General features: G+C 52.5%; 1 protein-coding gene across 4 annotated transcripts in view; it reads left to right on the top strand.

Annotated features, from left to right (window-relative positions):
• Nucleotides 1-1,599, top strand: part of CDKN1C (cyclin dependent kinase inhibitor 1C) — a 7,487-nt gene extending 5,888 nt beyond the window's left edge. For 2 of the 4 annotated variants that reach the window (XM_026448740.1, XM_026448739.1), the window contains 2 exons: nucleotides 682-817; nucleotides 905-1,599. In XM_026448740.1, the coding sequence (XP_026304525.1) occupies nucleotides 682-817; nucleotides 905-1,041 (273 nt within the window). In that variant the 3' untranslated portion in view covers nucleotides 1,042-1,599. Of the gene's footprint in view, nucleotides 1-681; nucleotides 818-899 lie in introns of all 4 variants that reach the window. The other 2 variants (XM_026448742.2, XM_026448741.1) reach the window with 1 other exon arrangement.
• The last annotated feature ends 11,296 nt before the right edge of the window (nucleotides 1,600-12,895 follow it).

Below are 12,895 nucleotides of genomic sequence, written 5' to 3'. Positions count from 1 at the left end.
GCAGGGCGCGAACCAGGGGCAGCGCGGCCAGGAGCCTGTCGCTGACCAGCTGCACTCGGGGATTCCGGGACGTCCCGCGGCCGGCACCGCGGCCGCCAGCGCCAACGGCGCGGCGATCAAGAAGCTGTCCGGGCCTCTGATCTCCGGTGAGCCCCGCACGGCCCCGCCCCGGCCCGGCCCGGCCCCGCTTTGTCCGGCCGGCCGGTCCCCCCAGCCCTCGGGGGCCTCGCTGGGTTCCCGCCTCCTCCCGTGGCATTAAAGGGCCCGCAGCGCTCAGGGCGCGGCTGCGCCCGCACCCCCCTCCCCGCCCCGTTGTTGTGCCTTCCAGCGGCTTTGCGCGGGCGGGGTGGGAGGCTGAGTCCCGGCCGCGACCCCCGGGGAGCGCAGTCTTCGCCCCCGGCCGCGGGAGCCCCTCCCCGGGCGCGGCCGGGCGCCGTGAGCACGGCGCGGAGGGGGTTAAGCGCGGCGGCGGCCCCGGGGGGCTTGGCCGCGGGACAAGGGGAAATGCTTACACAGCACATTGCGCGGCGACGTAAACAAAGCTGACCCGCCGCGGACCTCGGCGCGGGCGGGGACGGCGCCCCCACCCCAGCCGGCCAGCGCCCCGTGCCCTCTCCCGGCCCCCTCTCGGGGCTCCGGGCCGGCCCCGCCCTGACCAGCCGCGCTCGCTGTCGCCCGCAGATTTCTTCGCCAAGCGCAAGAGATCAGCGCCTGAGAAGTCGTCGGGCGATGTCCCCGCGCCGTGTCCCTCTCCCAGCGCCGCCCCTGGAGTGGGCTCGGTGGAGCAGACCCCGCGCAAGAGGCTGCGGTGAGCGAAGTGAGTACAGCGTACCTGGGGGGCGCGGAGGGCTGACCCGCGGGGTCCCCGCCGGCTTTCCTGACCGTCCCTCTCCCCGCAGTTTAGAGCCCAAAGAGCCCCGAGGGAACCTGCCGGGGCAGCGGACGTTGGAAGGGCGCTGGGCCTCGGCTGGGACCGTTCATGTAGCAGCAACCGGCGGCGGCTGCCGCAGAGCAGCGTTCGGTTTTGTGTTTAAATTTTGAAAACTGTGCAATGTATTAATAACGTCTTTTTATATCTAAATGTATTCTGCACGAGAAGGTACACTGGTCCCAAGGTGTAAAGCTTTAAGAGTCATTTATATAAAATGTTTAATCTCTGCTGAAACTCAGTGCAAAAAAAAAGAAAAAAGAAAAAAAAAAAGGAAAAAATAAAAAAACCATGTATATTTGTACAAAAAGTTTTTAAAGTTATACTAACTTATATTTTCTATTTATGTCCAGGCGTGGACCGCTCTGCCACGCACTAGCTTGGTTATTGGTTATGCCAAAGGCACTCTCCATCTCCCACACGCGGTTATTGACAAGTGTAACTTTATTCTCATCGCGGACTCTGGGGAAAGGGGTCACTCACAAGCTGTAGCTGCCATACATACCCATCTAGCTTGCAGTCTCTTCGCGCTTTCGCTCGCTCTCTTATTATTACTGTGTTTATCTTAAACTTGAAGACAAATCTGTTAAAATGGTTCCTGAGCCGTCTGTACCACTGCCCCGGCCCCTCGTCCGCCGGGTTCTAAATAAAGAGGCCGAAAAATGCTGCAACTCCAGTCTGTTTGTGCTTGTGCCTGCCTCCAGCTCCCTTCTCCTGCACCCCAAAAAGCTGGAGAGCTAGAACGCAGGAGAGAGCAGGCCAAAGTGGGCATCCCCAGTCCATCCAAAAGGGGAAGCCTCTCTCCTGGCTGGGCCTGGCCCAAATCCACCTGCTCCAGTCCCCTTATCTCAGGAGGGGCGGCCGGCCTGCAGTGCACCCTGCATTTATCACCTCCCACCTGCGGGGCTGCAGAAAGACAAGTGTGGGCTTCACGTAGCCCCAGCAGGCAGGGAGCACAGCCCCTGACTTGCTGCCCAGACTCAGGCTTGTTTAAAGGAAACCATGAGAAACCCCTCTGCCCCCAGCTGATGGGCTCAGAACCCTGGTAGTTTGAGGATGTGCTGGGGTGGAGGGTGGGGAGCAGCACTCCACCAAGACACATCCAGTCCTACGGACTTTTCTTCAGGCCTTGCACCAGGGTCTCCTGTTTTTGTGGGCCAGGGTCTCCCTAGGTCTTGCCACAAAACACCCAAAATGTTCAAGGTCTAGTCACACCTGCAGTGGAGTGGGGGCAGCCTCGAAGCCTCTGAGGGGTGGGAGGAATGGGAACACAAGGGGCTGGTGCCCTGGAACCAGGGGCGCTTGGGGAGGCGTGGCTTCTGATGACCAGGCTTTGGTGGAAGAAGTCGAGGCTGTGTGCCTCCCTGTGCACCCACACTGTCAGCCCTACCAGCCGACTAGTTTCAAAGCGCTCCCTCTTGGTAAAAGAGACGTTTATTATTTTTTTAATAGCTGACCTATAAACCTCTGAAAATTATGGCTTACAATGGAAAGGGTGACGTAAAATAGCAAAAACAGAACAGCTAGCAGTATTTTTGCTGGTGCCTTGGGCTAGGAGAAGAAAAGAACTGGTGGACTCTTATGGCGCCCTACGTGACAGTTGCTGACTTCCCCCCCCCCCACCTGGCCCTGCAATGAGTCAGGGACAAAGCGGGGGCTCAACTTGAGATGGTCGAGATGTATTTAGACATATAATTAACTGAGCCTGCCCCAGCTGCCTGGAAGGGCTGGGCGAGGAGGGCGAAGGGGCTGGCCTCGAGACCCAGCTGGGGCCAGACTCTGGGAAATGCCCCTGGGACCTGAGAGTGGCAGGTCCCGCTGCTTCGGCTCAGCAACAGGGACCCTCAGCCGATGGTAACGAGGGACCAGACCCATGTAGACCTGGCTTCAGCCTTCAAACCTCTCCCCAGGGGAGAAACAGTAGCATTCACCTGTGTGAGCAGCACAATGCCCTTTCCCTTCTGAGATAAAGGAGGGTGGCAGTGCCTTCTGCCCTGGGCTGGGAGGAGGCTGGACCGGGTGCCTGGCAGGCAGTTCGTGGGTACACAGGGTAACCTGAGTTAACTGTTTCTGGTGACCGGTCTGCTAGGGTGGATCCTCCTCATCCACAGTGGCATGTGCTGCCAGGCCTCCTGCTGCAGCCGGGGCTGGTGGGGCTCCTACCTTGCTTGACTTCTCACAGTCCTGGCCCCTGGGCACGGGACATGTGGTTGCCCAGCACCCTCTTGTCACTCAAGGGTAGCTTTTTCAAAAGCAGTGTGAGGACTTTGTGGGGACGTGAAGGTGAGGCCCAGCGCCATTTCTCAGGAGGAGTTTCTCCCCAGGGCAGGAACTGGCTGCAGGGACCCACAGGCCACCACCCTCCATGGGCTGCTAGTCACAGGTGGGACCCTGGGCACATGTGACCCAGGCAAGCTGGCCTTTCCTTCTGGGGGCCTCGGTTCCCCCATCTGGGCTGAGAAATGTCCAGGGTTTTTTCCAGTGCTGTGTTTATGTGATTCTCATGTGGGGACAGCCATGGAAATAATACCCGGTGGTACTGTTTGCAAAGCTCTCTTCTCCCCCGTGCTGTTGGGGAAGAGCAGATACGAGCATGCGTCCCAGCCCCCAGGCCTCATCCAAGCTGAAAACACAGGCACCGGCTGGCGGCCAGAGCGCTCATGGGTCGGCCATGTGGGAGTCACACCCCAGCTCCACTGGAGATCCACGATCATCATATGAACTATGACACCAGGACTGCCAGGCACATAGCAATGGCTTTTCCCTGTGCCAGGCATGTGCTAAGCAGGATCAGCTTCGGCCAGGTCCCACTGTGTTCCTTGTTTGAAGAGGATGCTGAGGCATGGAGTAATCCACCTGAGGTCACGCTCCTGACCTTGGCAGGGCAGAGGGATGTTGGGCTGGGGTGCTCTGGGACCAGGCCTGGAAACCATTGCACTATCCTGTCCCGCGGACTGGGCTGGGAAGACAGGCAGTTGCTCTGTTAATCTATACACAGTCCAGATGAAGGTGGTGAGGGAGAAGGGTGGATGTGTTGGAGCCAGAGGATCAGGGTGAGGCAGGAGAGATGAGGCAGGGGAGGCTGCTGGTGCCGGGGACCTTGGCGGGCCTGGCCTGCTGGTGCATGTGAGGCCCGCACACGGGCGTGCATATGGTTTAGTGTAAGGGTGTCTTTTGAGTGTGCCTGCTGGGCCTCCCCCTTCCCTGCCCTGTCCTACTGGTCTCCTGTACCTCCCCGGGCCTGATGGACTGGTGCCAAAGGTTGGATTTTGTCAGCCAGCAGTGGGGAGCCCCAGAGGGACTAAAGCAGGGAGTGGTAGAAGCATCTCAGCTGCCAGGTGAGGAAGGAGGAGTGCCAGCAAGAGGGAAGGGGGTGAGGGGACCAGAAGGGCACTGTGGCCATCCAGGCAGAGGGCAGAGGCACCGGGCTGGGTAGACATTCCAAGCTCCAGCATGCCAGCCCCTGTTCCAGGCACCAGAGACTTAGCAATTAATAGAGACAGAAGGTCCCTGCTGCAGGTACTTTCTCCACTGGGGGAGGTGACATCAGAAAACCCCTCCAGTGGGCTGTGGTGCATACAAAGGTGGTTAGTGTTAGGGGAGGACAGAGCTGAGCCCAGCACCAGCCTAGCCTTTAAAACAGAAGGGGCTAGGAAGCCCCTCCTCCAGCTCCCAGCAGGTGACACAGCAGGTGATGGTGTCTGAAGAGCACTGTTTTATTGTTTGCTATTTTTTGATTCAATATTATTACCTGAAGTCCATAGGTTACATGAGGGTCCATTCTCAGTGCTGTACATTCTATGGGTTTGGACAGATGCTTACTGTCCTGTATCCACCATTACAGTGTTGTACAAGGTAGTTTCACTGCCCTCAAAATCCTCTGTGCTCCACCTGTTCATCCCTCCATCCTCCCTAACTCCTGCAACCACTGATCCTTTTACTGTCTTCGTAGTTTTGCCTTTTCTATAATGTCATAGAGTTGGACTCATACAGCATCAGCCTTTTCAGATCAGCTTTTTTGACTTAATAATACTTAAGGTTCTTCCATGTCTTTCCATGACTTGAGCTCATTTCTTTTTAGCACTGAATAATATTCCACTGACTGGATGCACCACAGTTTGTTTAGCCACTCACCTCCTGAAGTTTTGGCAATTATGAATAAAGCTGCTATCAATATCCATGTGCAGGTTTTTGTGTGGATGCAAGTTTTCAACTCATTTGGGCAAATACCAAGGAGTACAATTGCTGGATGGTGTGTGATGGATCATATGTGAAGGGTACGTTTAGTTTTGTAAGAAACCACCAAACTATCTTCCAAAGTGGCTGCACCATTTGTGTTCCCACTGCAGTTCCTGTTGAAGGGCAGCATTGAGAGTTCCTGTTTCTCATCTGTGGACCGCACCAACCACCAATTTCAGATGAATTAAAAAACAGAAACTCTACTACAACGTGTACCCGACAAGGACAAGGCATAATTCCAAACGAATACTGATGACCGTGGCTTGATCTCAGGGCCTCAGCTGGTTCGGCCTGGCTTGGGATGAAGAGCCTGGGCCCTTGGCCATTCTTCATCCAGCTGGCTCTGTAGTGAATTGCATATTGTCCAAATATCTGCCTCCCCAACTGCAGGAAGATTCTGCATTTCCCACACATCAATATCAGACGTGGCCATGTAACTTGCTCTGGGCAGTGAAATGTGACCCACTTGGCATGTACCGTTGCTGAATGGAGCCTGCCAAAGCCAGCGTCCTGCTATTTCATCCCACTGCTGTGAGACAAGTGAGACCCCAGGCAGGAGCTGCTCCTTCCAAAAGAGAAAATGGAGCACAACCCCAGCCCTCCAGCGTAGGGGCCATCGTGGTGAGTGAGAGATCCTCCATGCTTGGTGTATGCCACCAAGAGCTTTGGGCCTGTTTGTTACACAGCATAAGATAAGCTGACAGAGACAGGTTCTTTGAAGACCCAGCTCACTGTTAGAGGTTTATGGGAATGACAGCAAAGGCCTGGTGCCATTTCAAGTTGTTCTGGTTACTTGGACACATGTCCAGAAATGACACAGAGACTCAACCCTGCAAGCTGTGTTCCGTGTCCTGCTGGTGTTGTTCCAGCTTGTCACGTTTGCAGGCTGGAGGTCAGGTGTTTCCAGTTGGTAGTGACAGATCCTGAGTTCTCTCTTGGTTACCATCTATCCTGCTATACTGTAGTTTTGTGTGTGGTGTGTGCCTTCACAAGTGTCTAGTCAGTCATCTTTTTTTTTCTTTGATGAAGGAATAAAATGATTGTGATTTGGGGAAGGGTCAAAGTCTCAGAGATGGAGCTGGCTGCCCACACTCTGGCATCCATAAGAAATCCTGGCTGGGTGTGGATGCTCACACCTGTAATCCAAGCACTTTGGGAGGCTGAGGTGGGAGGGTCACTTGAGCACAGGAGTTTGCGACCAGCTTGGGGCAATATAGTGAAACTCTATCTCTACAAAATTTTAAAAAATTAGCCAGGCTTGGTAGTGTGTGTGTACCTGTGGTCCCAGCTACTTGGGGGGCTGAGGTGGGAGGATCACTTGAGCTTGGGAAGCGGAGATTGCAGTGAGCCATGATCAACTGCATCACTGTACTCTCCAGCCTGTGCGACAGTGCGAGCGAGACCCTGTCAAAAAAAAAAAAAAAAGGCCGGGCGCGGTGGCTCACGCCTGTAATCCCAGCACTTTGGGAGGCCGAGGTGGTCAGATCACAAGGTCAAGAGATCAAGATCATCCTGGAAAACACAGTGAAACCCCGTCTCTACTAAAAATACAAAAAATTAGCCGGACGTGGTGGCATGTGCCTGTAATTCCAGCTACTTGGGAGGCTGAGGCAGGAGAATCACTTGAACCAAGTGATTCAAGTGAATCAGTGAGCCAAGATCGCACCACTGCACTCCAGCCTGGGCGACAGAGTCAGACTCCGTCTCAAAAAAAAATCTCAATTGCTTATTCTGAAAACTAAAAATTGTGTCATTTAAGTCCTGGAGTGGTTGTTTCAGGGGCATCTGAGATATTGATTATATCACCAAGATCTGCTCCATGGGTAAGCCCCTTGGAATAAAAAATGAAAATGGCCTCTGATGACCTTGTGGCATCAGGAAGAAGCGCTCTGATCTTAGCTGTTACTGGAAAGCCCTCTGGGGCAGGACTTTCTCGGCAGGGCTTGCCTGCTCCAGTGTCTGACAGCTGTGTGTACTCACCATTCTCTTCTGCCTCAAATCACAGCCACTACTCTACTGTTCAACACTGAGGCATGAAGTCAGGTGTGGACAGGCAGCCAGTACCTTCTCTTCTGTTGGCATGATAACACCTGTTCTAATGATCTCCTGCCAAGTAAACAACTATCCCAACACTTTGTGGTTTAAAACAGTGGTTTTAGCCAGGTGCAGTGGCTCACGCCTGTAATCCCAGCACTTTTGGGAGGCCAAGGTGGGTGGATCACGAGGTCAGGAGATCGAGACCATCCTGGCTAACGCGGTGAAACCCCGTCTCTACTAAAAAAATATAAAAAACCAGCCGGGCGTGGTGGTGGGCACCTGTAGTCCCAGCTACTCTGGAGGCTGAGGCTAGAGAATGGCCTGAACCCAGGAGGCGGAGCTTGCAGTGAGCTGAGATCGCGTCACTGCACTCCAGCCTGGGCGACAGTGAGACTCCACCTCAAAAACAAAACAAAAAAACAATGGTTTTATTTATACCTATGATTATATCAGAAATTTGGGAACAGTTGGCAGGATAGCTTGGCTCTGTGTTGTGGGGTGTCAGCTAGAGTAGTTCGATTGGGGTTGAGGACTCAACTTCCAAGATGGCCCATTCCCATGCCTGGCAGCGCCCTGGGAGCTGCTGCCTGTGGCTCCCTCCACAGGCCTGCTTGGGCTTCCTCACAGCATGGCAGCTGGGTTTCAAGAGCAGGTGTTCCAGGAGGCCTAGGAGCAGCTCTAGAGACCTGGCCTCAGAAGCTATGCAGCATCACGTCTGCCTCATTTGATTAATCAAGCAAGCTACTGAGCCCATCCCAGATTCATGGGAGGGGGATCTGCTCTGCTTAAGTGGCAAAGGGTTTGCAGCCATCTTTCCTTACAGAACCCAACCCTGGTGATTGATTGATAGCCAGAACGTTTTGGGGGGTTTACTTCAGGACCCACAAGCAATTGTTACCTGAATTCAAAACAGCCTATTATCCCAGCACTTTGGGAGGCCAAGCTGTGAGGATCACTTGAGCTCAGAAGTTTGAGACCAGTTTAGGCAATATAGTGAGACCCTGTCTCTACAAAAAATATAAAAATTAGCTGGGGGTGGTGGCGTGTACCTCTAGTTACAGGTACTGAGGCTGTAACCTCAGGGGGCTGAGATGGGAGGATTGCTTGAGCCCGGGAGGTCAAGTCTGCAGTGAGTCGTGATCACACCACTGCATTCCAGCCTGGGCGGTAGAGCAAGACTCTGTCTCAATAAATAAGTAAATTCAAAACAAAAACAATTTTTTTTTCCTCTAGCATGGATTTTTAGTAATTAACAGAATTAAAAAATCATCAAACACTTCTCATGTTTGAACTGACCAAGTGCCAGGAGTGGCTTCCTATCTGGCAAATTAGAAAGATGCAGGCCTAGGTGAGAGGCACACTGCTGTGAGTTCATGTCAGCAAGGACCCCTGAATAAGGCTGCAAGGCCACTGTGATGATGTCACAAAAACTCTTGATCAGGGTATCGCAAGGCCACTGTGATGATGTCACAAAAACTCTTGATCAGGGTATCGCAAGGCCACTGTGATGATGTCACAAAAACTCTTGATCAGAGTATTGCAAGGCCACTGCGATGATGCCACAAAAACTCTTGATCAGGTATCTGCCCACAGCCTTTCTGCCTTCTTTTATTGTATGTGCATGTATATAACATGTACGTGTCTATATGTTACAGACATACACATGTACACATAATGTGTATGTATACACACATGTATGTGTGCATATATTGTCTATATGTACATAAAGATAATTTTTCTTTTTTTGTTAACTTTGTATTTGGTTTTACATTTTCTCAGCAATATGTAACAGTATCACCTCTACTTCTTTACAAAGCATTCTTATGGAAATTTGCAAACATATACAGAAGCAATAGAATAGTATATCACCAGCCAGTTTCAACCATCACTAACATTTTTCCAACATTGTCAACCTGTTTCCCACCTCTACTTTGACATTTTTTCCTTTCTGCAGTTTCATAAAGCAGATCCCTGGCTGAGCACAGTGGCTGATGCCTGTAATCCCAGCACTTTGGGAGGTTGAGGTAGGAGGATTGCTAAAGCCCAGGAGTTGGAGACCAGCCTGAGCAACATAGCAGGACCCTGTCTCTACTGAAAAAACCAACAACAAAAAAAGCAGATCCCAGACACCGCATCCTCCCACCTGCAACTTCCTCCATGCAACTCAGGCAAGTTTCATTCTTACAGATGCAATATGGACAGGAAGAGACAGCATGGGCTCTTTCGCATCTTCAGTGTGGTGCACACCAGCTTCGTCCTGGAAAGCGTCCCTTTCTACTCATTCTGGTACAACAATGCTAGCTTCCAGGGAAGGCCTTGGTCTTTGCTTGCAAATGACACAAAACCACTGCTGGCCTCATGCCACCATCCAGCCAAGTGTCTTAAGAGACCATGCACCTGGGACAAGTCCAGGTCCTCCTGCATCCAGCGTCACAGTTGGTGGACAGTCCCTGCATGTAGAGGACATCCCATGTTCCCCCTGAAATCCTGAAGGCTCAATATGTTGCTGCTTCATGGATCCTCTTATGAGCCACTGGTCCAATTTTGAGAGCTGAAATAGTAATCCAAGTGGAAATGCCACACACGCACACAATAACGCACAGACAGCGGGAGCCAGGCCAGCTGGGGAGCCCTACTTGCATTCTCAGCCACACGGACTTGCCTTTGGGAGCGCTCCAGCCTTCACTCCTATGGTCTGCATGAACAAAAACCACTTTTTCCCCTTCCCTTTGACACTGTCATCTGCCTGTGGCTACTTTTGGCATGGTCGGATCCTTTGGGGGTGCCCCTGGCCAATCATTCGGTGGTACTGGGGTCTGTGGGCAGGGGTTCGAGTCAGAGGGTGGTTGCCTGGTGGCCCACATGCGGGAAACACAAGTTTTGTGTTTGCACAGGAAAAAGAAGGGAGTTTGCGTGGGCCCAGCTCATCCTTAGGGAGACTGGAGCCCAGCTTGGAGCAGGTGGGGTGTTGGTTTATGGTCTGCACTGGTGCTATCTTTCTGATTGTCTCCAATTTGGGACTTTCTCCATTTTGCTGGGGTCCGACTTTCCCTCACTGATCCCTCTAAAGGGTGGAGGCTGTCTAGGGTGCAGAAGCCTCCCTGGGCCTCAATTTTCCCTCACTGAAAGGGGAACACGGGATCAGAGTCTTTGGGGGCCTGTCTAGCTCGAATGTTCCTTGAGTGTTTGAATGAAGATTGCCCGTGGTTTGAGATTTGCCCCAGAACCCCTTTTGGTTCCTTCAGACCCTTCTGCTCTAGCTGAGTGCTGATTCCCTCCCTGTAGCCTGGCCTACATGCAGGCCTGGAAGACCTTAACTGGTCTGCCTGGGTAGCAGGGAGCCCCGGTCCCCACTCCCCAGTGCTCTGGGGCTATTCATTTTAATGGTCATATAGTCACATGGGTTTTTATCATGCAACCCCAGCACCTCCCTCTCAGTCCTGGGAAAAAGCACGTGGTCCGGACAACAGGGCCTTATACCTGAGGGGATGTGGTGAAGCCAGAATTTCAGAGGGAGAAGTAAAGACACCTGAGACCTGGTGCTGGGTTTGACTATGTCCCCTCCGGAATTCATGTCTGAAACTTACCGGCCAATGTGATAGTGTTAATGTAAGTGGGAAACTGGGCACAGTAGCTCAAGCCTGTGCTCTCAGCACTTTGGGAGGCTGAGGTGAGTGAATTGCTCGAGCCCAGGATTTTGAGACCAGCCTGGGCAACATAGGGAGAACTTTTCTCTACAAAAAAAAGAAAAATTAGCCAGGTGTGGTGGTGCACGCTAGTCAGGAGGCTGAGGTGGGAGGATCACTCAAGCCTGGGAGGTGGAGGTTGCAGTGAGCCGTGACCATGCCACTGTACTCCAACCTGGCTGGCAGAGCCGGAGAGCCAGATCCTGTCACCAAAAAAAAAAAAAAAAAAAAAAAACACACACACAAAACAAGGGGCCGGGCACAGGGGCTCACGCCTGTAATCCTAGCACTTTGGGAGGTCGTGGTGGGCAGATCACCCGAGGTCAGGAGTTCGAGACCAGCCTAGCCAACATGGTGAAACCCCATGTCCACTAAAAATACAAAAATTAAGTGGACGTGGTGGTGGGCGCCTGTTATCCCAGGTAACTGGAAGGCTGAGGCAGGGAGAACTGCTTGAACGCAGGAGGTGGAGGTTGCAGTGAGCTGAGATGGTACCACTGTATTCCAGCCTAGGTGACAGAGCAAGACTCTGACACACACACACACACACACACACACACACACACACAGAACTAGGGTCTTTAGGAGGTGATTAAGCCTGAGGGTTCCTCCCTCTGAGTGAGATTAAGGCTTTTATAAAAGAGGTTTCATGAAGTGTTCGCTTACTTACAACACAGTGCCATCTTGGAAGCAAAGAGCCCTCACCAGACTCTGATTGCCCTGGCGCCTTGATCTTGGGCTTCCCGCCCTCTGGAACTGTGAGAAATACATTTCTATTATTTATAAATCACCCAGTCTCGTGGATCACCTGAGGTCAGGAGTTTGACATCAGCCTGACCAACATGGAGACCCCATCTCTACTAAAACTAGAAAAGTAGCCAGGCACAGTGGCTCACACCTGTAATCCTAGCACTTTGGAAGGCCGAGGTGGGTGGATTACCTGAGGTCAGGAGTTTGAGACCAGCCTGGCAAAAATGGAGAAACCTCATCTCTACTACAAATATAAAATTAGCCGAGTGCGGTGGCACATGCCTGTAATCCCAGCTACTCAGGAGGCTGAGGCAGGAGAATCGCTTGAACCTGGGAGGCGGAGGTTGCAGTGAGCTGAGATTGTGCCATTGCACTCCAATCTGGGCAGCAAGAGCAAAACTCCATCTCAAAAACAAATAAATAAATAAAAAATAGAAAAATAAAAAATAAATCACCCAGTCTCAGGTATTTTGTTACAGTGGCACAGACTGAGATACCTTGCATCCACCCTTGGAGGCTACCAGTAGGCCAACGGCCAGTCAGGTGCCTCTGTGCAGGGGCCACGCTGCTCCCTGATTCTCTTCCAGAGAGCACTGTACAGGGCTGACCCCCCTCTGCAGGGAGGACAGACATGGCCTGGGTCCTGGTCCCTGTGGAGGAGTCTAGCTGTGGTTTTAAGGCAAAACCGGCTGTGCGTGGTGGCTCGTGCCTGTAATCCCGGTCGGTACTTTGGGAGGCTCAGGCGGGCAGATCACCTGAGGTCAGGAGTTGGAGACCAGCCTGGCCAGCATGGCGAAACCCTGTCTCCACTAAAGTTACAAAAGAAATATTAACGGAGCATGGTGGCGGGCCCCTGTAATCCCAGCTACTTGGGAGGGAGGCTGAGGCAGGAGAATCACTTGAACCCAGGAGGTGGAGGTTGCAGTGAGCCGAGATCGCACCATTGCACTCCAGCCTGGGCAACAAGAGCAAAACTCTATCTAAAAAAAACAAAACAAAACAAACAAACAAACAAAAGAAAACAAAACAAAAACCGACAAAACCAAGTTCTGTCTTGTCTGTTTTCTTATGCAAACCTCTCTCACAGTCGCTGCCCTCTCTGCATTTCTTCAGTTCCAGCACCCAATTTGGAGACTGCTCTGAGACACGTCCCTTGGTTCCTTTAAGCCCAGAGCTGTGTGCCTCAACTAGATGGGACCGCGGTGGTGGTGGGGTGAGCAGGAAGGAAGATGGAAAAACAAGCAAGTTAAATTAC

This window comes from Piliocolobus tephrosceles, chromosome 13 (genome assembly GCF_002776525.5).
Source record: "Piliocolobus tephrosceles isolate RC106 chromosome 13, ASM277652v3, whole genome shotgun sequence".
NCBI classification, from domain to species: domain Eukaryota; kingdom Metazoa; phylum Chordata; class Mammalia; order Primates; family Cercopithecidae; genus Piliocolobus; species Piliocolobus tephrosceles.
Note: the sequence above shows the minus strand (reverse complement) of the source record. Positions and strands in the feature narration are given on the sequence as shown.